The sequence below is a fragment of the Gadus morhua genome, chromosome 4 (genome assembly GCF_902167405.1).
Source record: "Gadus morhua chromosome 4, gadMor3.0, whole genome shotgun sequence".
NCBI classification, from domain to species: domain Eukaryota; kingdom Metazoa; phylum Chordata; class Actinopteri; order Gadiformes; family Gadidae; genus Gadus; species Gadus morhua.
In genome coordinates, this window is record NC_044051.1 from 21,129,944 (window position 1) to 21,156,761 (window position 26,818).

At 45.6% G+C, this 26,818-nt stretch overlaps 1 protein-coding gene across 1 annotated transcript; it reads left to right on the top strand.

Moving 5' to 3' along the window:
- The first annotated feature begins 562 nt into the window (after positions 1-562).
- On the top strand, positions 563-8,877 carry crhbp (corticotropin releasing hormone binding protein). The gene is made up of 7 exons (XM_030353029.1): positions 563-747; positions 869-962; positions 4,443-4,600; positions 4,906-5,122; positions 7,073-7,224; positions 7,481-7,598; positions 7,990-8,877. Exons 1-7 carry the CDS (start codon positions 667-669, stop codon positions 8,127-8,129), a joined length of 960 nt encoding a protein of 319 aa, XP_030208889.1. The 5' UTR covers positions 563-666; the 3' UTR covers positions 8,130-8,877.
- Positions 8,878-26,818: the final 17,941 nt, after the last annotated feature.

A 26,818-nucleotide genomic window follows, 5' to 3' on the forward strand; every position in this document is an offset into this window, starting at 1 on the left:
TGAATGGTATATTTCTCAGTGTTGTGTCTTATTTGCTTGTGTGTTGAGTTTTGACACAATGGGCCAAGTTTTGCAAAATTTGTTCAAGTAATTGAAAAAAACTGTAAAATAAAAACGACTGTTTAAAATGTAAGTCAATTAAAAACTAGCTGGGAACAAAACAATGCAACTTTCATACAGGCCTGTAACACACACCTGGTCCACTCTGTTTACGTCCTTGTTCGTGTTGAACACATAGGCCTAATAATACAAATAAACAATGCTATAGGGACCTCTTCAGATCCTTTAAGATTAGCTGGAAAGGCTACGAAATTAGCATCATAAGCAATACTGCAGGTAAAATTAGGCAATTTGACGATTGAAAGTCATCAGCAGAATATCATCCGTCGCCTTCGTCATAACCCCGCAATTGATGTGTGTGTGTGTGTGTGTGTGTGTGTGTGTGTGTGTGTGTGTGTGTGTGTGTGTGTGTGCGTGTGTGCGTGTGCGTGTGTGTGTGTGTGTGTGTGTGTGTGTGTGTGTGTGTGTGTGTGTGTGTGTGTGTGTGTGTGGGGGGGGGGTCCTCTCTGATCCAGAGAGGACTTTATCGGACAGGCGGATGTGTCTATAAAACGACGACGGGGTGCTCAGACCGCAGACTAGTGACAGGTTGGCAGAAGGCGCGTGATGGAGCGCGCTTTCCGAGAGAGGCTGTTCTTTGCCCTGCTTTGTCTGTCTGTTCCCAGGAGAGACTGCCGCTACATAGAGGTAAGACTTTACTTGGATTTCGATTTTTTTATATTGAGGGTTCCTTGGTACTACGCGTTTTTTGCTTAAACACAACTTTCTATTGTTGTTGTTGTTGTTGTTGTTTTGGTTGAAACTATAGGACAACGAGGTGATCCAAGAAGAATTATTCTCCGTCCTCAACTCGGATCTCAAGAGAGAACTACCCGACGCCTCAATGTACCGCCGACCCTTACGTGAGTCCAGGGGCGTTTTAGGTTTTTGTAATGTCATTATTTTTCATAATGTTTTACCTGAATACACAAAATATGGAGTTTATTATAGCTTTAAATAGCTACCTGACTGCTGTGCTGCTTATCCTCAGACATCTTAAGTTTCAAGTTATTTCAGAGTAAAATGAATACAAGTGTGAGACAGACCTTGCCAGTGATGCCAGTAATGCGGTACTGGCCTCGTACCACGAGTAAACTAACGAGTTAGTTAGTTGCTAACCAGTAATCAGATTAAAGTTTCTCATCAAAGTCACTGTGCGTTACTATTGTTCTTTTTTTTACCGGATCACCGATTGGCGTTGAGAGCGATGGAGTGGTGTGTGTGTGTGTGTGTGTGTGTGTGTGTGTGTGTGTGTGTGTGTGTGTGTGTGTGTGTGTGTGTGTGTGTGTGTGTGTGTGTGTGTGTGTGTGTGTGTGTGTGTGTGTGTGTGTGTGTGTGTGTGTGTCTGTCTGTCTGTCTGTCTGTCTGTCTGTCTGTCTGTCTGTCTGTCTGTCTGTCTGTCTGTCTGTCTGTCTGTCTGTCTGTCTGTCTGTCTGTCTGTCTGTCTGTCTGTCTGTCTTTCTGTGAGAGTGCGTGTGCGTGTGAAGCATAAGTATCCAAAGACTTCAATCTATCAGAGGCAAGTGTCAACCTTGACTCTTCAGAGTCCATGCCACCAGTTGTTTTTAGCGATGGAATTAGTTGCGCGGTGCTGCGTGTGCGTGTTTGTGTGTGTGTGTGCGTGCGTGCGTGCGTGTGTGTGTGTGTGTGTGTGTGTGTGTGTGTGTGTGTGTGTGTGTGTGTGTGTGTGTGTGTGTGTGTGTGTGTGTGTGTGTGTGTTGTGCTGGAGCGACGGCAGCAGAGAGAGCGAGTAGGAGCCTCTACGTTTTCGCCAGAGAACTTAACCTACGGGGAGGTACGAGCAGCTCCAGCGCTAGAACGCGCTGTTTTATGGCGACACATTAGTGCCATAAAGCACTAATGTGATAAAACATGCATTCAGGCGTATTATATTATTTCACACGCGTAGATATTAACTGCAAGCTCGCAAATCGTCTCTGCGTGCGCACTCAGAGCGCTGCTCCCCGAGCGAGGAAAACAGCTCCTCGAGAGCATTACCTCGCTGCAAGCGAGAGGGGGGAATAACTTTGGTCGCACAAAACATCTCTCTCGCCTAACAGCCTCTCGCGAATGATGTTCTGCTCTCTCGCTCAAATTAATTTCGGCACTATGGGGGAGGGAACCAAGGCAGGGCAGACTCTCCTGTGATTGGCCATTTCTGAAGCGCGATATTTGATTGACAGCCCTCCTCAGCCCTCCTCTCATTCATTCTGAATTGGACAGTCAATAGACCTCTGAAGAATAAGTCCCGCCTCCGAGGCTCCGGTTCCATTGGTCAAATGTCTATCGGAAATAACATATTGTTTTTGAATGATCGTAGGCCTACCTAACAAGTACTGTAGGTGGCGAAGAAGTAAAAGCTGCTCACTTTTTGAACTACAGACTTTTTCCATCTAGATTCCACTCGGGTTTTGGATTGTCGGTGCCGTTAAAGTAGTTAACTATTATGCATTAAAATTAAATTCGAGCGAGAGAGTAGAACATCATTCGATTGCGAGAGGCTGTTAGGCGCGAGAGGCTGTTTTGTGCGACCGAAGTCATTCCCCCCTCTCGCTTGCAACGAGGTAATGCTCTCTAGGAGCTGTTTTCCTCGCTCGGGGAGCAGCGCTCTGAGTGCGTGTGCAGAGATAATTTGCGCGTTCGCAGTTAATATCTACGGGTGTGAAATTATATATAATACGCCCGAATGCATGTTTTATCACATTAGTGCTTTATGGCACTAATGTTTCGCCATACTGTTTACGTCGTTTACGTCACGCACGTGGAGCTGCGTCCAGTGATCCCCCCGTAAAGCGCGCTGGGATATTTTGTCTACGCATTAAAAGTTGGCGGAAGCGGTTTAAAGCCGTGTGTGATTGTGTGCACCCTGTAAATTTAGCGTCAATCATGCACTATATTCGTTAAATCATCGTGGACTATCTAGAAGGATTAAGCTACTTTATTTTTAGATGCCCATGGAATCCCCATGTTTGTTTCTAGTGTAAGGGTGCACTCACACTAGGCCATCTGGCCGTGGCCGTTGGCCGTTTTCACACCTAACCGTGCTCAAATGGCCCCATTGTTCTCTGGCCTGCACTCACACTAGGCCATCTGGCGGTGGCCGTTGGCCGTCGCAGCTGTGGCCTGGCCACGGTAGGCTCTTGTACATACGTCATCACGTCGTAAATAAAACGTCATCACCAAGCGTCCGCTGCATGGACCGTAATAAAGTCTGCCGCCAGTCAGAGTTTTAACAACAATGGACCACAACACAGAGAACACAGTTCGCACTTTGCTGAGTCTGTTGCTTATCTGGATACATGTTTACCGTTTAATGGGAAAGAAGGCTTGTCGCCTTTATTGTGTCTGTGGTCGTCGCATGGACTATACGTCATCCAGCTCAGGTTGCGTAGCCGTGCGTGTGCGCGTGTCGGCTCATTAGCATCTGTACCGTAGCGGCCCGTACCGTAGCAGCACACCTCTCCCAAGTGGCCAAATTGGCCTAGCCTGGCCAGACTGGCCATACTCACACTGGCAGATTTGAGCACGGTTAGGTGTGAAATTGGCCACGGCCACGGCCAGATGGCCTAGTGTGAGTGCACCCTAAAGCAAGAAAAAAAAAAAAAGTAAGTTTATTTTTTTTATTAAATAATATCTAAAGCCGAATAATATTCGGCTTTAGCCCCGAATGAAACGGCCTAGTGACGCCACTGCATGAGTCACAAACCTACCCTACTCTATTAGGTAGGCTAGTGGGTGCCTGGGACGAACAAAACCACCCTTCTGTTTGCTAAAAGGTTCTGTTTTAACTGCTGGATAATCCCCTTCCCTATCCAGGTTTGTATCACCGCAACATGTGTCTGCATGACTTTCTCTCCCTATTTCATTCAGGGTTAATTTAGGATCAAGAGAAGAGGGGAAAATATCAATGATTAAGAGAAAGAGACAGAAGTGATGGGATGACAGAAATCCGTAATAAAGGCTAATTCAAATTAAGGGTAATCAAGGTGTCCATTGAGCACCATGTACTTCTAATGGTGTTATTAAGGGTTATTTAGGTGTACGTCATTAAGGATCATGTAGCGTACTTAATAATGTTATCAAGGGTTATCAAGTTGTGCATTAAGCACCATGTACTTCTAATGATGTTATTAAGGGTCATCAAGGTTTGAATTAAGCATCAGAAAACGTTGTGCTATCAAATCCATTGCAATCTCACGTCATTGTGTCCAGTCGATGTCCTTGTAGTTTACTCTGACTTTGAGAAGTAGTCCATTTTATACCATTTTCTATTTGCTAGACCACATCCCTCAGTGGATGTGTTGTTGTTATTTCCCGCTTTGAGACATTGCTGTGGCCCTCAGGGTGTCTGGACATGGTCGCACTGGAGGGCCAGTTCACCTTCACCGCCGCCAGGCCCCAGCGTGGCTGCGCATCCTTCTTCATCGCTGAGCCCAACAAGGTGTTCAGCCTGTTCTACGACCACGTCAACATAAACTGTAGAGGAGGGGACTTCATCAAGGTGAGGTCCTTGAGCCCTACATGCTTTCCTCTTTTGAAGGACCTTTCAAGAACATAGATGTGTTCATGAAACCTCGATGTCAAGTTAGATGCTAGTCATTTTTTCTCTTCTTTTGACTTCATCATTTTTTGTACTGTAAGTGCCAATGATTTTTGTTACGGTCAAATTTAAAACCAAAAACAATTCTCTCAAAAGTCATAGTTTTCCTCTGCACTCTCAGATAAGTTAATTTTCGTACTACGAGATTTTCAGAAACTCTTCCAGCAGTATTCCAGCAGCTGGTTCACAGCGTGTGTGTGGCTCAGGTGTTTGACGGTTGGGTGATGAAGGGCCAGAGGTTCCCAAGTCTCCAGGACCACCCCCTGCCGCTGCACCAGCGCTACGTGGACTACTGCAACTCGGACGAGCTGTCCCGGAGGACCGGCGTGCGCTCCTCTCAGAACGTCTTCATGCTCTTCTTCCACATTCGCCATGCGGGCGACGGCTTCACCATCACCGTGCGCCAGCACCTCAACCCGTTCCGTGAGTCTCCCACCAGGGACCCCCCTCCTGCGCTTGGGTCCTCCAGATGCACCTGGAGTCTGTTTTAACCCCCTTCCCTCCTAGTCCGGGCTGTACGATGGCATATACATATACTGTATATCAGGGGTCAGCAACCTTTTCAACATGCAGTGCCAGTTTGACATTTTCTCGTTAATGAGTGTGCCTTAAGCAACAATATATTAAATATTAGGCTGAATTATGACACAGCGACCAAAAACATTTCCAGTAGACCTAGAATTGTACTATTTCCATATAGTCCACAATCATTTGTCAACATTTTAATAGTTTTTTTGGTTGCTATATTTGCATCATGGGCTTAGAAATTATAATTACATATGTCCCATCTTAAAACACCATTTTCAGAAACTCATTCAAAAACATATTTGCACTGTGAAAAATGTAAAAAACGAGAATACATGAGAATGTTGGAATCATCCACATCAATATCTTTAAGACATGTACAGCTTTGCAAAACCATGTGAAGGCGGTGCATACAGGCCACTTGCAACAATATTTTAAGTAGTGGTGGCACGCGTTCGTAGGGTTGCCGACCCCTGCTGTATGTTTTATTAGGGTCTATTTATAACATCTCGCAATCCTTAAAATGTATATGCCTTAAGTTATCTGTTTTTAGGGTCCATTATAATGCAGTCAATAAAATATAAAATTGTTGAATTTACATACTAACACATAAGTAGTTCAGAAGATAAGTGTGCACATTAGCTGCATCAGTATTCAATATGAATATTATATAAGCACAGGCACACACAGACGTATGCACACACACACACACACACACACACACACACACACACACACACACACACACACACACACACACACACACATTATTTAGAGTCTTGAAGGCACAAACGCATTATGCATTCACATCTACACAACTCTACGCACAGCACTCAAACACTATGGAGTTAGAATCATGCCAAAACCCCGCACACACGCAAAACGTGTTTTGCTCACGCACAACGATTCACACACACACAAAACGTGTTTTACTCACGCACAATGATTCACACACAAGCTCAGTGTGGTTTGCAAATACAAAACATCATTCACAAACTAATGCATTTTGCTTCAGAAACAAATACAGTATGTTTTACACATAGTACAAACTAAAATCTTTCAAGTACAAACTAAAATCTTTCAAGTACAAAAAAAAACCCTTCAAGTACACTAAACAATTCTACAAGTACGGAACACTGAAAGCTGCGCGTGGATCGGAAGGCATTTGCGCGTGGATCAGCAAGGCGGAAAATTAGTGCCAAAAGTCACGTGACAAACAAATGTCCTGTGATTCACACTACACAACAGCAGGTGGCGCTGTTGAGTCAGTTTAAGGCCGCCAGGACGATCTTTTTTTCCCCCCAAAATCTTTATTTGATGCCGGCCAACCGTGTGTGGATTCTATGGAAAGCCAAGAAGGCCACTAACTGGCCCTAGAATGGCGCGGTAAAAGTGCTAAACCACACGGAAACCGTACGGAATCCGTGCGGTTTGGCAGGAACAGCGCCACCTGCTGTTGTGTAGTGTGAATCACAGGACATTTGTTTGTCACGTGACTTTTGGCACTAATTTTCCACCTTGCTGATCCACGCGCAAATGCCTTCCGATCCACGCGCAGCTTTCAGTGTTCCGTACTTGTAGAATTGTTTTGTGTACTTTAAGGATTTTTTTTTGTACTTTTTTGATTTTAGTTCGTACTATGTGTAAAACCTACTGTATTTGTTTTTGAAGCAAAATGCATTAGTTTGTGAATGATGTTTTGTATTTGCAAACCACACTGAGTGTGTGTGTGAATCGTTGTGCGTGAGCAAAACACGTTTTGCGTGTGTACGGGGTTTTGGCATGATTCTAACTCCATAAAACACATCCCAATCCCGGTTTGTGTGCGTGTGTGTGTTCCCCCCTCAGCCTGTAACATCATCTCCCAGACACCAGAGGGCAGGTTCACCATGGTGGTCCCCCAGCAGCACAGGAACTGCAGCTTCTCCATCATATACCCTGTGCAGCTCCAGATCTCAGCCTTCAGCCTTGGACGCCGCAGTGACCCTGCCCTTCCCAAGGTGACTGCACCACGTCCGTAAAGCAGACATCCCACAACGCCCTGTGAACGCAGCACAGGGGCCGTGATCCCTTTAGGTTCACGCATGGCGACTGTACATTAGGTTTTACCTTTTCAACAGTGTTTTTTGTGGTGTGCACCAGGGCTCCATATTCGGACCTCTACCTTTCCTCAGCCTGAAGCAACAGTCCTTGTTGAGCCATTATTGGAATATTAATAACCCAAACTGTTCTTAAACTGACATCACCTTTTCACAGATGTCAGTAACAGGATGTTCAGAAGCTGGGGATTTTGTGGAGTTGCTGGGAGGAAGTGGCCTGGACACATCACAAATGTCTCCTATAGCAGAGCTCTGCTCTTCCTTCAATGGACCCAGTAAGTATTCAAGTAGCTTTTATTATCTTTCAATACAATGCAAACATTATCCAGCTTTTATAGGGCTTGTAGATCGCAACGCAACTTCTCAGTGACCACCGCGTATTTTGAAAGAATACGATCTTTAGAATGTTAGATATGTTGTTCCGGTCATTGTTTGGTAGCTAATGTTGATATTATTGGTCACTATGGGCAGAAATTGATGTGTTTGAAACTAGGATTTTACACTTACTCTCCTGAGTGATCTCAACAAAAAAATCCCATGATGCATTCTGATGTGGAAGTCCTATAGAACTGAACCTCTCATACCAAATACAAAACAGGGATGATTAAAATGAACATTATCATTGTCAGATAATCAGTCAGTCATAATGTTGTTATGTATCTCCAGCTCAGATGAAGATCGGATGTGACAACACGGTGTTGAGGCTGGTCTCCAGCGGGAGGTTTGTCAACACCTTGACCTTCAGCTACAACCTGCTGGACCAGCACGACCTCAACAGTGTGGACGGTTTCTGTTTCACCGAGTGATGCTCCGCAGAGTGATGACCGAGACTCATGGGTCAGGGGACATTGATCTCAAAGAAAAAATACCATTGCTTTGTTTGCTATTTTTCTTTGTTTTTACATCACTGATAACATTTGATCATTGTGTTGCGTTTATGGTTTTGATTTTGCAGAGCTGGAATAAAACAACTTTTGTATGTAAGCCGTGACCTCAACATTTGCCGTCATTGATGTTCATTTAATTTAAACGATATTCCTTTTTTTTTGGAAGATGTCTATAAGGGTAGAATAATAGAAAACAAATATCAAAAAGAAGGCTTCCTTAAAGGGCCCCTATTCCTCCACCAGCTCTCAGATCTCTTTTGTGACATCACAACTGAGAGTGGCCACCTGTCAACCTCCTTCCAGTCCTGGTTGACATTGTGATGTTACAAATTGTAATGTTAAACCCAACATTTCCTTTGATTATGTATATTTGAGTATTTATTTTTTGTATTTAAGCTTCTAACAATATAAGTTTGAAGAATATATTCGTGGCTAACATTCTTTTAAATAGAATGATGGCATGAATGCTTGAATGCTTTTATCTATTAAGTGATCAAGGATTGTATGTTGTGATGAGTTCTGCCACATTGCATAAAGAAATGTGCAAAATAATTACGTTAACAAAATGGTCTTATGGGCATTTTTAAAAAATATATTCAAACTGTTTTAAGACATACCCGTCAATTTCCCGGATGTAAATGTAAATAAAAAAGGTTTTGTGGAATGACTAATTGAGATTAAAAAAATATGAATAAGATCATTGCATCGGAAATTAATGACTCCCCATAAATGAATATAATATCATAATTATTGATTACAATTCACTTATATTGGAAACTATGATCAAAAATATGTCTGATTTTGGATGATCTCAGGTCTAAAGTTAGGTCTAGGAGCCTCAAGGAGCAGAGCTGTGACTGACACCTTCTCTAAATTGCCATTTATTAAATAATCCTCCCAATGCTATTTGAAAGATGTTTTGCAAAGTCACAAATTCCTTTTTGCTGACATACGAGCACTAGAGAGCATTGCCACAGACAAAAGCCATCCATTCACTATTGTTGTATGTTGCAAAAAAAAAAGGGTTGACCCTGATAGATAAGAAGGACCCTAAACTAACTGTAACCATACGTTTAGTAAAGGAGATTTTTGTTGCATTAAGACTTTCAAGCTCTATTTTATTGTGGTATTATGGTTGCAATAACATTATCTTCCACTTTCAAAAAGCCAGCAAGGGAGTTACTAACACCATGGTGGTCAGAATGATTATGTGAATACTAGTGCTGTCAAGTGATTCAAATATTTGATCGAGATTAATCGCAATAATGTCATAGTTATCTCACGATTAATCATACAATTTTTTCTATTCTAAATGTCCCTTGATTTCGTGCTGCTAGCCTTGAGATCAGAGAGTGTTGAGAAGGACCGTAATAAAATATATTTGGTAAGATGGATATAAGAAGAGAGATCCGCAGTGAATTCAACCCGGTCCACTTGACATCGGGTAGGTGCATGACAGTGGTAGGCCTAATGTAAAACTTCAATAGCCCAGGCTCTTATTTGTTTCAATCTCAGAACTTTCGAACAAACTCATGTTCAGCAAAGATGGGAAATACTAAGAAATGTATTATTTAAACCAGTATGAATATTCCTACCGTACGAAGGCCTATACACATTACCAGGCTATCGAATAACTACTACACACACACACACACACACACACACACACGGCAGTGAGCTCATAGTTTGGTTCAGGGTTGATTGCATGAGGCCACTCCATCTCATGATCTGCTCCATCCGTCTGCTCAAGTTCGCAGACCCCCCCCCCCCCCCCCCCCACATCCCACCCCCACCTGCCCCACGACCCCCACCTTGTCTGATAGCATCTCAATAATAAATATAGAGGGCCCTATCTTGCATCCGGCGCGAGTGACTTAGTCACTGGCGCATGTGTCGTTGCTAGTTTACAACTGGCGCAGAGCGTTCTTTTCCCACCACCGCCACTCGCCGGTAAATTAGGGATTGATCATGCGCCCCAAGGGGCGGTTCGGCGGAAGGAGGAGGCGTGTTCTGGCGCAAACGGTATTTTGCCGTCTCTGAATACCATTGCGCTACTGACCAGGAAATACCTGGTTTAAAGTCAGTGGCGCGTTGTTCAGATGCTATTTTAAGGGCGCATGCATACATGCGCATGCGATGCATACGGATTGCTTGTGCACCTCGCGCATACACTTTGCTTCTCTCATCTACCTAGCCGCACATTCTTGGTAAATTATTTGGGAAAGAACAGCTGATGCAGCGGTAATAAGTTGTACTTTTAAATCAATGCATCTGCAAACACCGTACAGCAAACACATATTTTCTTGACACAGACATCGTGTAGGCCTACATGCCCATAACTTTTAGGATTGATGAGTAGGCCTATTTGATCGTGAAAAACATTGTTTTACCGCGAGTGAGTGTTAAAAAGAATGAATGAATGCGGGCGCGCGTGTGTGCTCTGTTTAAACACACACAAACTAAACACTCTCATCATCATCTCATCTTCGTTTGCTTATCCGGGGTCGGGTCGCGGGGGGAGCAGCTCAAGCAGGGGGCCCCAGACTTCCCTTTCCCGGGCCACATTGACCAGCTCTGACGGGGGGATCCCGAGGCGTTCCCAGGCCAGTGTTGAGATATAATCTCTCCACCTAGTCCTGGGTCTTCCCCGAGGTCTCCTCCCCACTGGCCGTGCCTGAAACACCTCCCAAGGAAGTCGCCCAGTGGGCATCGTTACCAGATGCCCGAACCACCTCAGCTGACTCCTTTCTAAGTGTGGCATTCGGCGGTTGGGGAAACAAAAAGATAAAGTTCAGTTAAAGAACTAGTGACAAGTTGCCAACAACGCCACCCCAGGAATTTCACCTGGAGAGTTAGATTAACCTAAGTTAAAGCACACAAGTTCGTTCACTAATGAAAGCTTGAGACTGGGTCCAGCATACAAATTCAATTCCTTTTAATTAATATATATAATCTTTAAACATGACTTCTCAATGAAATATGTTCACACAAACACACTAAAGCGAACACACACACACACACACACACACACACACAAAATACACAAAAAGGGAAGAGCAAATAACTAAATGGGGTTAAAATCAAAAGTAAAGGAGATTTATCCAAGCTGATAAATCCAAATGAATAAGTAAAGCAATTAAGCCAAACCAAAATAACTAAGAAAACGAATTAAACCAAAACAAACATGCAAAGCAACCCACAAAACACAAATAATATCATGGATGAGTAAAGCAATTAAGCCAAACCAAAATAACTATGAAAACGAATTAAACCAAAACAAACATGCAAAGCAACCCACAAAACACAAATAATATCAACAATAAGATCAGTTAGAAGTCGGTTAAATGAATGGATTAAGATAATGAGACTGAGGATGAGGCAGCAATCACCATACTCGGTGGCAGGTACAGCACAGTAGGAGATGCAGAGTAGGATGGATGTGTTGGCTATATAACCAATGGACAAAACGGCAGCCGGCCAACAGCAGCGGGAAGAGGGGGGGGGGGACGTGCTGGCAGAAACCGCCCACACACACACGTCAACCCTGCCATAGAAAAATACATTTGTTCTAGAGGCTGAACAACAACTGTAATAACTTGAGTTAGCGTCATCTTATCCACATACCGTCAGGAGTTGAATGAACATCAAAGGGGAGGAAGGGGATCACTTGTACCGAGCAGCACAATTACAAGTGCAACTCGATCAATCAGCTGATCGCTCCCCGCTGCAACAGGTAGAGGAGGAAACACTCGCACGCCCTACAACTGGGGTCGATACGGGAGAGGGAAGACCCGGCCAATGAACTGCCTGAGGGATGGAAGCCAATGTTGAGGACTTGTGCAAAGTTTAGAAGGTACACAGATGCACACAACTACTACATACCAAACAACGGCGAGCTGCACGATCCAGCTAAAAGGCGATCAGGTGAGGCGATCAGGTTTCGGTGACAACAGGAGGCGGGATAGCCAGGAGCTCCCAGGCAAGAGTGCTCCCAGTGCACAACCACCCACCTTCATAGGCAGCGCACCCAACAGTGATAGGCCGGTACTGCAGCACTAATTAAAGGCCCATCCTGCTACATTCTACCCCCATTGACTTCATCGTCGTCCCGACGATGGAACAACTGATCCAGAGGATCACCCAACTAACTCCACGGCCTAAAGAGCGCAGTAACGGCATTTGACACTGGACCAGGGGGATTTGCAGCCCCAGATGCCAAGTTCCCTACAGGTCGCGGAAGATGATAGAGGTTTGGGTGCTGGCCAGCCGTCGACCTGGCTGACCGGCGTACTTCACTTTCAGCCACATAACTGGCGGATGGAACGGCCAGGGAAATGGAGGGTGGATCTGCCACTGCAGTCGAGGGAGCGCTTGACGACTCTGACCCAGCAGAGTCAGGTGGTGGGAGCAGCAACCGAGGGGTGGTTTGAGTCACCACGGCTGTGCGAGCAGGGGCAGAAACAGGGGTCTCCGGCCCCAACATAAACAAGTCTCCGTCAAACGGCAACTCATCCTCTGACCGAGGCCGGTCAAGAGGGGGTGGACAAGGGGGCAATGTACTACCCTGAGGGGCAGCTCCAGCAATGGCTTTAAACAGTGTTCGATGGACCTGCCGAACTTTGGTTTGGTCGTCCATCGGTGCGATGGTGTACACTGGACCACCTTCTCGGGGTGCCTTTACGACTCGGTACACCACAGGGCCCCACAGATCCTGTATCTTGTGGCGCCCCCTTGCACTATGATCGCGCAGCCACACCAACTGCCCCACCTTTAGTGGGTCATCCCGAACATGATTATCATGATTCCTCCTTCTGCGCTCTGCCGCCACCTTCAACCTTTCCCGGGCCCCGTCAAAGGCAAGCTGGAGCCGGTTTTGATGTTCTTGGATCCACTCGTGGACCTCGCCACCCACAGGGTCCAAGACTCTACCCAAGAGAAAATCAACCGGCAGCCTGGGTTCTTGCCCGAACATCAGGTAGAATGGAGACTCGCCGGTGGACTGATGGGGACTGGTGTTATACGAGTAGAGCACCTGTGGCAGGCAAGAGTGCCAGTCTCTTTTCCGAGATGCAGGTAAGGCACGCAATAAGTTGTGGAGAGTGCGATTAAAGCGTTCGCATTGGCCGTTACCGGCGGGATGGTATGGAGTGGTGCGAGATTTTTCAATACCGTAAAGTACACAGAGCTGTTTAATGAGGGAACTTTCAAAGTTGCGGCCCTGATCAGAATTGATACGGGCAGGAACGCCAAACTTATAGAACCACTCAGTGACCAAAGTCTGAGCAACAACTGGGGCTTGTTGATCTCGGGTAGGAACAGCCAAGGTGTATTTACTGAAAACGTCTGTCATGACTAAGACATTCTCCAACCCGTTGTGGCTGGTTCCAGCAAGGTAAAATCCCAACGAAATCAAGATTTCGTTGGGACGCGAAGCCAACAAATGCCCAATGACACTGGGAGGCGGTCTGGGTGTGTCCTTAGCAACTTGACACCTCTCACACTCTCTGCACCACTGTGCCACCTCTGAGGACATGCCTGGCCAGTAGCACCTTTGCCGCACTAGCTCCAATGTCCTCTCCACACCCTGATGCCCATGCCCTTGATGAACCTGAGCCAGCACCTCTTGCTTTAACGTGGCAGGCAGCAGAAGTTGAAGCACCGCTTCGGCGCCATCAGGACGGAAGATGCGCCGGAAGAGAACACCCTCCTGTTCAACCAGCCATTTCCACTGACCTATAATGGTCAGTGCAGGAGGAGACAAGTGCTTCCGCTCCTGATAGTTGGGACTCTGCTGCCGCCCCCAGAATGCTAAAACCTCCTGAAGGACAGGGTCAGCTTGTTGAAGTGCCTGGAGGTCAGAAGGTGCATGATGGGGCAAAGCAGCAATAGCAGCTTGATTGGCGGGAGTGGTTTCACGCTGCAGGACCTGCCGCAAGGGCTCAGGGACTGAGGTACCGGGAAACATCACCTCTAGGTTCGTTGGCCCAGGTGGATGCCTACGAGATAAAGCGTCAGCATTTTTATTACTCCTCCCAGAGCGGCACTTTATTTCAAAATCAAAAGCTGCCAATTGTGCTGCCCAACGCTGTTCGGTGGCACCGAGTTTGGCAGAAGACAAGTGACTGAGGGGATTATTGTCGGTGTAAACAATGCATTTATAACCAAGCAAGTTCTCCCTGAATTTTTCTGACATAGCCCACTTGAGAGCTAAAAACTCCAATTTCATGGAGCTGTAGTTCGACATATTTCGCTCTGTGGGCCTCAACCCCCTGCTAGCATAAGCTATAGGTCTGAGCTTCCCATTCTGTTCCTGTGAGAGCACAGCTCCAAGGCCACCATAGCTCACATCAACCTCCAGGATGAAAGGTAAGGAGAAGTTGGCGTAGGCGAGCACAGGTGCAGTGGTAAGTTTGGTCTTCAATGCTTCAAAATTGCGATGGCACTCATCCGACCAATGCTCCGCCACTATTCGCACCACACCCCTAGACTTCCTACCAGCTAGTTCTGCTACCAGCTTGTGTAGAGGGGCCGCCAACTTGGCAAACCCCTCCACAAAGCGGCGGTAATAGCTGGCGAAGCCAAGGAATGAGCGTAGGTCAGCGATGGTGGTGGGAGGCTGCCAGTTGGCAACTACCTCTTGCTTGCTGGGATCGGTGGATACTCCCTGGTCAGAGACCACATGGCCCAAGTACCGCACCTTCGGCTGGAAGAACGCGCATTTGCTTAGCTTAGCCTTCAGGCCTTGTTCCTGCAACCGCCCCAGTACAATCTCCAGCCGCTCCAGGTGTTGTTCCACCGTGGAGGAGAAGACCACGATGTCATCCAGATACAGGAGCAACGATTGACATTGTTGGTCACCGAACATTCGCTGCATCAGCCTCTGGAAAGTGCTGGGGGCATTGCAAAGCCCAAAGGGCATGCGGTTCCATTCGAATAAGCCGAACGGGGTGCAAAAGACGGTTTTGGGCCTGTCTGCTTCTGTGACCGGGACCTGGTTATACCCGCTGGCCAAGTCAAGAGTAGAGAACCAGCGGGCACCTGTCAGGACGTCCAAAGATTCATCGATGCGTGGAAGAGGAAAAGCATCCTTCCGCGTTTTGTTGTTGAGCTGGCGGTAGTCCACGCACATGCGTAAACTGCCGTCTTTCTTTTTCACAAGCACAATTGGGGCACCATAAGGACTGCTACTCTCTGATGATTTGATTTTCAAGAAGTTGGTTAATATGCTCCTTAACCACCTCGTACTCGGACGGCGGGATGCGCCTATAGCGTTGCCTGACAGGCACGTTGTCTAAGAGCGGGATGTCATGGCTGATCAGGTTGGTGCATCCCAGATCTCCCTCATGGGAGGAAAAGACAGAGTCGTACTGCCTAAGAAGGGACTGAACCTTACCCCGATCTTCAGTCGGCAAGGCTGACAAGTCCAAAGCCCCAATCCGATCTGGCACGACTTCAGACGTGGCCTGGGAAGCCACGGTGGCGACGTCTGTTGGCGTCTCGGTGACCCCTGCAGGCAGGCTGACAACCCGGACTTCATCCAAGGTGCCCACCACAGTACGAGGGTACAACAAAACACTAGTGGAGCCAACATTTACAATCGGGATGTACGCAGTGCCTCGTACTACCCGAACCAAAGCATGTGAAGCAAGCAGCCCAGCAGGTAGGCCAGACTCCAAAGGCTCAAACAACACCCTAGTACCCGAGTACTGCTAGGAGCATGTTGCTGTAACTATTGTCATCGTACCACCAGGGATACAGCATGCCTTCCCACCCCGAACCTTGACCTGGCCTGCTGCGTGCTGAGGGGCTTGCCTGCTGGCCTGATGACACTTCTGTAGTGCCTGCGTAACTGTCTCTGGTGCATCTGATACAGAGAGCAAATTGAACAAAGCCAGACCATGCTGTCCAAAGAGCACCTGATAACATCGACGAATAATGTTCATCCCCAGAATACCAGGAACCTGAGCAGACACCGCTCCCGGAGGATCTTTCACCACCAAAACCCCACACCGCGGCACTGAAGTGCCACAGAGCTCGACATCTAACTCCAGGTAGCCAACATAGGGGATGTCCAACCCATTGGCTGCTCTAAGCTTCAGCCAATTACAAGCTTGGAGCCTCTCATGCCCCCAAGGCCGGAAGTGTTGCAGGAAAAAGCTTTCTGTAACTGTAGACACCATGGAACCGGTATCTACCAAGCAAAGAACCTGAGCTCCACCCATGTTCACGGCAACATGCGGGCAAGACGACATCAGCTCAAGAACTTCCTCCGAGCCAGTGGCTACCCCCCCCGAACGGTGGCTCTGCAGTTCGGCGGGTGCTAGTTTTCCAGCTCCTGGGCCTGATGAGAATGCCTTTTAGACTGTTGACGACCAGGCAAAGAAGACTGTGTGCGAGCAGAAACCCGAACGCCATCACAGTCGCTTGCGTAGTGACCTGACTGTTGGCAGCGCCGGCATATAACAGGGCCACGACGAGGTGGAGGGTGGCGCAGATGAGAGGGCTGCAATGTGGCGATGCTCTGGGTAAGTTGGTTCAGCTGTTCTTGCTGCAACCTTAACATCTCTCTCATCTCCACCATTTCCTGTCCCTGAGGTGGAGTGGTTGCTCCCCGGGAGCCACTCTGTACCCCGTACTGGAGACCAAAAGCTGAAGGAACGGAATGACTCCGACCCCTCCCGCACCCAGGGAACCCCTCCCGTTCCCACCGGATCGCCTCACCCCGGACATCAAGCAAAGTAGCAGTAGCCTGCCTCCTGACCATCTGCTTCAGCTCGCGACGCAAGGCACCGTCCAAAACATGCTCGACAAATTGGTCGCGCAGCAAAACATCTGCATTCGTCATCCCACCAGGTGCACTTCTTTTCACCGACTCCATCAAGCTCAATAACGCGAGGGAGATCTCGTGCAGTGTCTCCCCTTCTTGTTGCTGTCGGGAGAAGAACGCCTCCTGTAAGGCTACATAAGACTTTGAGCACCCATATAGTTCCTGTAACACAGAGATGATTTTAGCTGAGTCTTCCTTCTCCACAACAGACCGATATTTGATCTCCTCTCGAGCCTCACCCTCAAGATGATCAAACAAGAAAAAGGCTTGCTCAGATGTGGATAAGTGACGCGCCCGCATGCAGGCTTGAGCCTCCTCAAGCCACTCAGTCAACCCCATACCTGATTTTCCTCTGAACATAGGACACTTTCTATCCCTTGGCACAAAAACCAGCCTCTCTGCTATGGGGTTCCTAGTAGTAACAGGGGCCACAGGTGGCACAGAAGAAGTGGAGGATTCAGAACTAGGACCGGGCAAGGCCACAGCCTGCTCCTGCCGCAACCTCTCATTGTCCACCTTTAACTGCGCCACCAGCTCCCTCAACTCCTGCAGCTCTACATCCATAACTAACACTACAGTCAGACTAGGACACAACAACCCCACAACTGGATTCTCACCGGGACTCTGCGGACCACGAAAGGCCAAGCTGCCGTTTTGCCTCTGAACACAATTCAAAACATCTACATCAAATATGTACCCTGGGGACTATTAAAATAAACAAAACAAATTATATAAAGAAACTGGACCACACGTCTCTGCTTTCCAAAAGTAATTATCCTGCCGACAACGCCAAATGTGGCATTCGGCGGTTGGGGAAACAAAAAGATAAAGTTCAGTTAAAGAACTAGTGACAAGTTGCCAACAACGCCACCCCAGGAATTTCACCTGGAGAGTTAGATTAACCTAAGTTAAAGCATAGTTCGTTCACTAATGAAAGCTTGAGACTGGGTCCAGCATACAAATTAAATTCCTTTTAATTAATATATATAATCTTTAAACATGACTTCTCAATAAAATATGTTCACACAAACACACTAAAGCAAACACACACACACACACACACACACACACACACACACACACGAAATACACAAAAAGGGAAGAGCAAATAACTAAATGGGGTTTAAATCAAAAGTAAAGGAGATTTATCCAAGCTGATAAATCCAAATGAATAAGTAAAGCAATTAAGCCAAACCAAAATAACTAAGAAAACGAATTAAACCAAAACAAACATGCAAAGCAACCCACAAAACACAAATAATATCAACAATAAGATCAGTTAGAAGTCGGTTAAATGAATGGATTAAGATAATGAGACTGAGGATGAGGCAGCAATCACCATACTCGGTGGCAGGTACAGCACAGTAGGAGATGCAGAGTAGGATGGATGTGTTGGCTATATAACCAATGGACAAAACGGCAGCCGGCCAACAGCAGCGTGAAGAGGGGGGGGGGGGGGGGGGACGTGCTGGCAGAAACCGCCCACACACACGTCAACCCTGCCATAGAAAAATACATTTGTTCTAGAGGCTGAACAACAACTGTAATAACTTGAGTTAGCGTCATCTTATCCACATACCGTCAGGAGTTGAATGAACATCAAAGGGGAGGAAGAGGATCACTTGTACCGAGCAGCACAATTACAAGTGCAACTCGATCAATCAGCTGATCGCTCCCCGCTGCAACAGGTAGAGGAGGAAACACTCGCACGCCCTACAACTGGGGTCGATACGGGAGAGGGAAGACCCGGCCAATGAACTGCCTGAGGGATGGAAGCCAATGTTGAGGACTTGTGCAAAGTTTAGAACACAGATGCACGCAACTACTACATACCAAACAACGGCGAGCTGCACGATCCAGCTAAAAGGCGATCAGGTGAGGCGATCAGGTTTCGGTGACAACAGGAGGCGGGATAGCCAGGAGCTCCCAGGCAAGAGTGCTCCCAGTGCACAACCACCCACCTTTATAGGCAGCGCACCCAACAGTGATAGGCCGGTACTGCAGCACTAATTAAAGGCCCATCCTGCTACATAAGTAAAGGAGCAGCGGCTCTAATCCGAGTTCCTCACGGATGGCTGAGCTTCTCACCCTATCCCTAAGGGAGACCCAGCCACCCTTCTGAGAAAACTCATCTCGGCCGCTTGTACCCGCGATCTCGTCATGTGCATCTGTCTCATCGGAGACTGCAGACGCGCTGTCAAAATATCAACTCGTCCGATTCAAATGCGCTCATGGCTCTTAAAGGGGATGGGAGCTGGCACTCTCATTGGTTTGTTGGACGTTACGCCCAAACCACACCTACGGGTAACTAGGCTGCTTCAGACCAACCCTTTTGACACTTGCGCCGCGACGCAAGTGTCATTTATCCGCCTGTAAAATAGCGATAGCGCCGTAGAACCGCCCACAAATACTTGCGCTTTGCGCTTCCCACTTGCGTTTCAGACGGGCCCAGAGAGTGTAATCAACCCGCCAGGGGCTGTGTCCGTGATTGAAGCATGGGATGAGCCCTATCACAGAGCAGCACCTGGCCCAGAGTCACAGTGATGGATATTGAGCTGGGCTCCTGGGTGACACGCTGGTTGTGATCCTCTGGTCAGGATGTTTCTGTATGATGCCATGGTGAGGAGTGAATCTGGAGCCATGCATTTCACCAGTTGACATTATTGACATGTTGCTTGTAGGTTATTTGTAGCCTCCAGAGTCAGTATACAGAATCAAATCGAGGCATTGGTTTATTTTGAGTGAGTCTTTGTATTGAAGGTCTAGTTAGCAGAGTGGTGTGGAGTGATTAACTGGAGTGTGGTTAACTGGGATGTGGATAACTGTGGTGTGGTCAACTGGGGTTTGGTTAACTGGGATGTGTTTAACTGGGGTTTGGTTAACTGTGATGTTGTTAACTTGTGTGTGGTGCGGTTAACATGGATGTGGTGTGGTTAACTATGGTGGGGTTAACTAGGGTGTGGTTAACTCAGGTGTGGTTAACTGGGGTGTGTTTGGGTTAACCGGTTTAGGGTAGGGTTAGGTAAGGTTAACTGGTGTGGGTTGGTTAACTGGTTGAGGGTTTAGTTAGGTTAACTGGTGTGGGGTGGTTATCTGGGTAAGGGTTATGTTAGGTTAAGTTGGGTGACTTACTGCGTTACTGCGCAGCATGAAAATTAAATGTTTTTTCATGAACATAAAAAGCTTCTTACCAAGCACTGAGGTACCAGACAGACAATGTAATCCCTCTGTCTCTCTATCACCCTCCCTCTCCATCCATATATGGTATTAATAAAAAAAACATAATTTCCTTCACTGTATCTACCCAGAAAAACTCCAGTCCCCAAGAACAGCTTTTCATTTTGTGTTTTCTCCCTCATCTGGAGTAGGGAAGATTACATCCTCTAGGTGCTATTACATGTGTTTTCTCTTCTTATACAGGTGCTGGTCATATTATTAGAATATCATGAAAAAGTTGATTTATTTCATTAATTCCATTTAGAAAGTCAAACCTGTAGAATGTATACATTCATTCCAAACAGACTGATACATTATAAGTGTTTTTTGCCAAAAAGAAGATGATTATAGCTGACAACCAATGAAAACCCTAAATTCAACATCTCAGAAAATTAGAATATGGTGAAAAGGTCAGATATTGAAGACACCTGGTGCCACACTCTTATTAGCTAACTAACTCAAAACACCTGGAAAAGCCTTTAAATGGTCTCTCGTTTTGATTCTGTATGACACACAATCATGGGGAAGACTGCTGACTTGACAACTGTTCAAAAGATGACCATTGATACTTTAAAGAAGGAGGGCAAGACACAAAAGGTCATTGCCAAAGAGGTTGGATGTTCCCAGAGCTCTGTGTCCAAGCACATTAATAGAGAGGCGAAGGGAAGAAAAAGATGTGGTAGAAAAGAGTGTACAAGCAAGAGGGATAAACGCGCCCTGGAGAGGATTGTCAAACAAAAAACCGATTCAAAAATGTGGGGGAGATCCACAAAGAGTGGACTGTAGCTGGAGTCAGTGCTTCAAGAAGCACCACACACCGACGTATGCAAGATATGGGCTTCAGCTGTCGCATTCCTCGTGTAAAGCCACTCTTGAATAAGAGACAACGTCAAAAGCGTCTCGCCTGGGCTCAAGACAAAAAGGACTGGACTGCTGCTGAGTGGTCCAAAGTTATGTTTTCAGATGAAAGTAAATTTTGTATCTCCTTTGGAAATCAAGGTCCCAGAGTCTGGAGGAAGACAGGAGAGGCACAGAATCCACGTTGCCTGAAGTCCAGTGTAAAATTTCCACAGTCAGTAATGGTCTGGGGTGCCATGTCATCTGCTGCTGTTGGTCCACTGTGTTTCCTGAGGTCCAGGGTCAATGCAGCAGTCTACCAGGAAGTTTTAGAACACTTTATGCTGCCTGCCGCGGACCAACTTTATGGAGGTGACGATTTCATTTTCCAACATGACTTGGCACCTGCACACAGTGCCAAATCTACCAGTACCTGGTTTAAGGACCATGGTATCCCTCTTCTTGATTGGCCTGCAAACTCACCTGACCTTAACCCCATAGAAAACCTATGGGGTATTGTGAAGCGGAAGATGCGAGATGCCAGACCCAACAATGCTGAAGAGCTGAAGGCCACTATTAAAGCAACCTGGGCTCTCATAACACCTGAGGAGTGCAACAGACTGGTCGACTCCATGCCACGCCGTATTGCTGCAGCAATTCAGGCAAAAGGAGCTGCAACTAAGTATTGATTGCCATACATGCTGAAACTTTCCATGTTCATACTTTTCAGTTGGCCCACATTTCTAAAAAATCATTTTTTGTACTAGTCGTAACTAATATTCTAATTTTCTGAGATACTGAATTTGGGATTTTCAGTAATTGTCAGTACTAATCATCCAAATTAAAAGAAATAAACATTTCAAATATATCACTCTGTGTGTAATGAATTGATATAATATGTAAGTTTCACGTTCTGAATATAATTACTGAAATAAATCAACTTTTTCATGATATTCTAATAATTTGACCAGCACCTGTATATATCTCCCTCCCCAGGGTCATCAAGGCTGAGAGGGAGGTCAGGTGTGTGTGCGTACGTGTGCGGGTATATGTAGGGGCGGGGGGAATGGAGACTATAGAATTGTAGAATGAAGAATATAAAGCACAATCAAACAAGGGTGGACGTCATCGGATGCAAAGCCCCCCGCTGTTCTGACCAGGATTATGGGCTTGGACCGCGGACTGCACCGTGGCATAATCCCTGGGTGTTGGGCGATTGTCCTAAAATGGATGGACTGCTGCGTTTGTTCTAACGAAGCAGCTTTAAGTAATCGGTTTCCAAGTGTCACCTGGAAGCAGATCTCTGGTCTATTCGGGGCCTGCTGCTGAATGCCGGCCGATGGTCAATACAACTGAATGGTGAGGCTCCAGGCTGAACATCAACACTTCATTCATTCAGTCTTCATTCATTCATGGGTTCATCGTAAGCAGTGGGAAGCCAGTCCGTGGACCGGATTATTTTCTGAATATCATAATTGTTTGGATTTGTTTTGCCGTTGAAATATGTAAGCATGTAGGCATGTTGAGTAACCATATACATCCATAATATCATTTTAAATACTCATTGCCAAAGCAATCCTCACATTGTTTCAACTGGTTTATTCACATAACCTTCATGTCGTGTCACTAATTGTATGTTTTGGCTTGCTGCCGTATGAGCTGAAGAATATCCCTCAAGCGTCTCCAAAGTCACCTAAAGAGAGTGACGCATGCATGGCGGAGGAGGGGGGGTGGAGAGTAGGGGGGGGGGGGGCTCCGGGGCCCGTCTCGGAGACTCTCTCGCCAAGTAGCGATCTGGGTGAGGAGGAGACAGAAGGAGGACAGAGGAGAGAGTGTCCTCTGCTGTAATTGCTTTGTGCCTTGTCTTCACATTGAAGGCAGCCTGCTCTACGACCTAAAAAACAGAATCTGCCATTCGTCAATCTGACCCAAAATTACAAATTTGATCGTGGTACAGCACCCCCGATTGACAGGTTTAAGGAACAACAATACATCTCACAGAACAAAAGCTAGAGACTGCGTATTTTTCCCATAAAAGAGGAATCAAGACAATCAAGTTTATCCAGTTGGGGGCTGAGGTAATCAGAAGATTAAAAAATAGACACCATTCAAGGGGGCACATAAGGATTTAGGATTAAGATAGAGATGTATGATTTTTTTTATATGAAGCAAGGGATTAAAGGCGCGTTCATGGTCCTAGTAATAACGAGATGCCTCGTAGTGATGACGCTCACGCTTACGTGTGCTCCCGACAGCGACCATTCATGTGCACTGCGTTAGGAATCTAAAAGCTCTTCACAGCAGGGTTGTTTTATCCAATAAAAAATAGTCAGAGATTTCCGGGATGACGTCAGCAGGGCGAATGGAAGCATAGAGTTAAACTCCCAGACAGTCTTATATAATCCCTCAAACTAAAATAGTTATACACTTAAAAGTTTATAATATACAATTTCAAGGGGGAGGAGTTGAAAGGCGGAAGGTAAATCAATACAGATACCCGAGAAACTGGCAGCAGAAAAGAGTAACAAAGGCATCAGCCACACGCAACACAACGTCCTGACACGCAAACTTGGCATTCAACGCTGCCCCAAACCGAACGGAAGAAGAAAGTTCACCTGAACGGAAATAGAGTGTATTTTGACCAGGATTACCCAACGGAGACCCAGAAGAAGACTTCTTCATCAGAAAACTTCTTAAGGGAGACATATTATGGTGTTTTCCCAACAACAAAACATAGTATATGAGTTCCAGAAAACAAGTTTTGAAGCTCTTTGTTGGAAATAGCTGCACAGCATAGAGGGTTACTTTCAGAAATGCATATCTCACTCAAAAAATCTTGTACAGACTTTTTTTAAAGATTGTATGTGTATGGGAGCACCAGAGACCCAAAACAACACCCCAAATCCTGGGGAAAGTGTGGTTTTCATAATATGTCCCCTTTAAAGAAAAGGGGCTTCGCTTTAAGTCTCCGCCACCAACAAGACTGTGGGTGTTTTTTGATGGTGGTCCCGTCACCTACAGCAGTGTGGACGAGGCGATGGCGGATCTGATGAAGAGGGGGCTTGCAACGGACGTCGACGGAGAGGAAAAACGCAACGCTCCGGCCCCAGCAGCGATGGAGTGGCTGAAGAAAATCTCCTGGGAGACGGTGAACGCCAAGCGCAGGAGCCAGACAGCAAGACAAGAGAGAGCGCAGAGGTTGCTCCGCGGATTTAGCCATGATACAGGGGACACAACTTGATTTTCCTACAGGGTGAGATGAGTCAGCCCCGCACAGGGGTGGACGGGGTAAGAAGAAACAGACCGTTGTCTGGGAATCTGCTAATATTGCCCTGTGCGAGCACTGAGCTGATACTCACTGTCAGATATTTCTGTTTGCACTGAAGAGGCCCTTGGAAACCCAAGGCTTTAATTTTCAATATAGATAAATTAAAAAAAAGTCTGTTATGGAAATCGATATTTATGAATCTATGATACTTTTTTGTGATTTCTTCGTAATACATGTTCACGTTCTAATATTAAGGTCATCTTGGGTCTACAGTACAGTGATGAAAGTTGTTTTAGATGTTTTATGCTTCAACAAGAATATAGAATTATAACACTAAATGTTAACAGGCTACTAAATCCGATTAAAAGGGGGAAAGTCATTGCGAAGATGAAAAGAGAAAACCAACATATAATCTTTTGGCAGGAAATAATCATTTGGTAAAAGGTTAACATGAAAAGTTGAAAAACAAAAAAAAACAAAGTGGCCTTTCAGGTCTCCACGCAGAATACAGATAAGGAGGGGCATTATGTCCTGGTGAAAGGGTTTATAGATTCAAGAGAAATAACATTACTTTATGTCTACAGACCACCAGGACAGGACAAATTATTGGTTAAAGAAATATTAAATTGAATTGCCTCAGAAGCTTCAGGCAATCTCATTTGTGGGGGGGGATTGCAACGTACAAATTCCTCTAAACAGGTTAATTCTGAATCATTAAATATAAGGAAAATGCTCAAAGGGATTGGTATGTTTGACATATTGAGGGAACTCCACCCATCTGTAAAGCAGTATACTTTTTTCTCCCACTCCCACGCTGTCTACTCTAGACTTTTTTTTTCAGGATAGGAAAGGACTGCAATATTTGGGTTAGTTATGTGTCTGATCACTTTGCAGTGTATTTGAGACTAAATTGATTGAATGATTAGTAATGAGGTGACTTCATATCACCAAGTGTTTTATGAGATGCTGGCAATGCAGTGCTTAGAGGAAAAATTATAATGTCGTCATCAAGAAAGAAAAAAGAAAAAACAAAGACAAGTGACAGACTTGACTAACAAATTAAAAGCATTGGAAAATAAAGATATTGAGCTGAAAGACCCCATCCTGCTAGAACAAATAAGTTTAACAAAGTTAGAACTAAACAAGGTGGACAACCAGATGGAAAATAAACTTAAGCACATAAAACACAGTTTGGCGTAGGGCTAAAGAAATATTGGCATGGAGACTGAAAACAACAGTCAAAAATCCCATTACAAACATGATGTGTCATGTTGAATGTGTCATGGGTCATGTCACATGAATGGCATAAAATATTCGGGAATTCCTGACATGCTTTTAAAATGTTTCAACCAAAGGTTTCAACCCAAGGGTCTCGCCAAAGGTGGCGAGACTCCAGCTTTAAGCCTGCCAAAACTCATGTCCAGCCTTGAACAATATGGTCTTTATTCAGGCTACAAATTAAACTTAAGAACCAAACCCTTTCTTATAACTTTTTCCCACAAGATAATGTTGATAAAATATATAATTTCAAATGGAAAACAAATGTTATGAGATGTATCGGTGTAATTATACAGAGAAACCTAACTGATATACCTGTATATGTAATACAAATAATCACCCATCACAAAATTAATATAAATAGATTTGGAGCTCGTCTAACACTTATCTATCCACCCTATCTTGCATCCGGCACAATTGACTTTCTCACTGGCGCATGTGTCGTTGCTAGTTTGCAACTGGCGCAGAGCGTTCTTTTCCCTCCTGCGCCATGCGTCGGTAAATTAGGGAATGATCTTGCGCCCCTAGGGGCGGTTTGGCGAAAGGCAGAGGCGTGTTCTGGCGCAAACGTTCCCTGGTGCTATTTTGCAGTTTCAGAAATCACTTGCGCCACAAACCAGGAAATACCTGGTTAAAGTCAGTGGCGCGTTTTGTTCAGATGCTATTTTACGGCGCATGCATAATGTTGCTTGTGCACCTCACGCATACACTTTGCCACTCTCATCTACCCAGCCACACATTCTTGGTAAATTATTTGGGAAAGAACAGCTGATACAGCGGTAATAAGTTGTACTTTTAAATCAATGCATCTGCAAACACCGTACAGCAAACACATATTTTCTTGACACAGACGTCGTGTACATGCCCATAACTTTTAGGATTGATGAGTATGACGGCAGACGTGTGTGCGTCCATCTGTTTAAACACATGCAAACTAAACATGTAACGCATAATACAGTCCATGACAATGTGTATAACCGGGGGGACACATGCATATTAGGAACACAAGTCGATAACGATAATGCATTAAATACTGATAAGAAACAATGTTTATAATGTATTGCGTATATCATTAAATAGAACCACAGTTACCGCATATCATATGTGTTTTAAGTTTTCTTTGCCGAAATTAATTTGAGGAATCAGTATTTCTGAAGTGAGCCTTTTGAAGATTCTTTTTGA

Coding starts and splice junctions, on each gene's coding strand:
- crhbp (XM_030353029.1), top strand. CDS start 667: ATGGAGCGCGCTTTCCGAGAGAGGCTGTTCTTTGCCCTGCTTTGTCTG. Junction 5,123..7,072: donor CCAGCACCTCAACCCGTTCC/GTGAGTCTCCCA, acceptor TTCCCCCCTCAG/CCTGTAACATCATCTCCCAG. Junction 7,599..7,989: donor CTCTTCCTTCAATGGACCCA/GTAAGTATTCAA, acceptor ATGTATCTCCAG/CTCAGATGAAGATCGGATGT.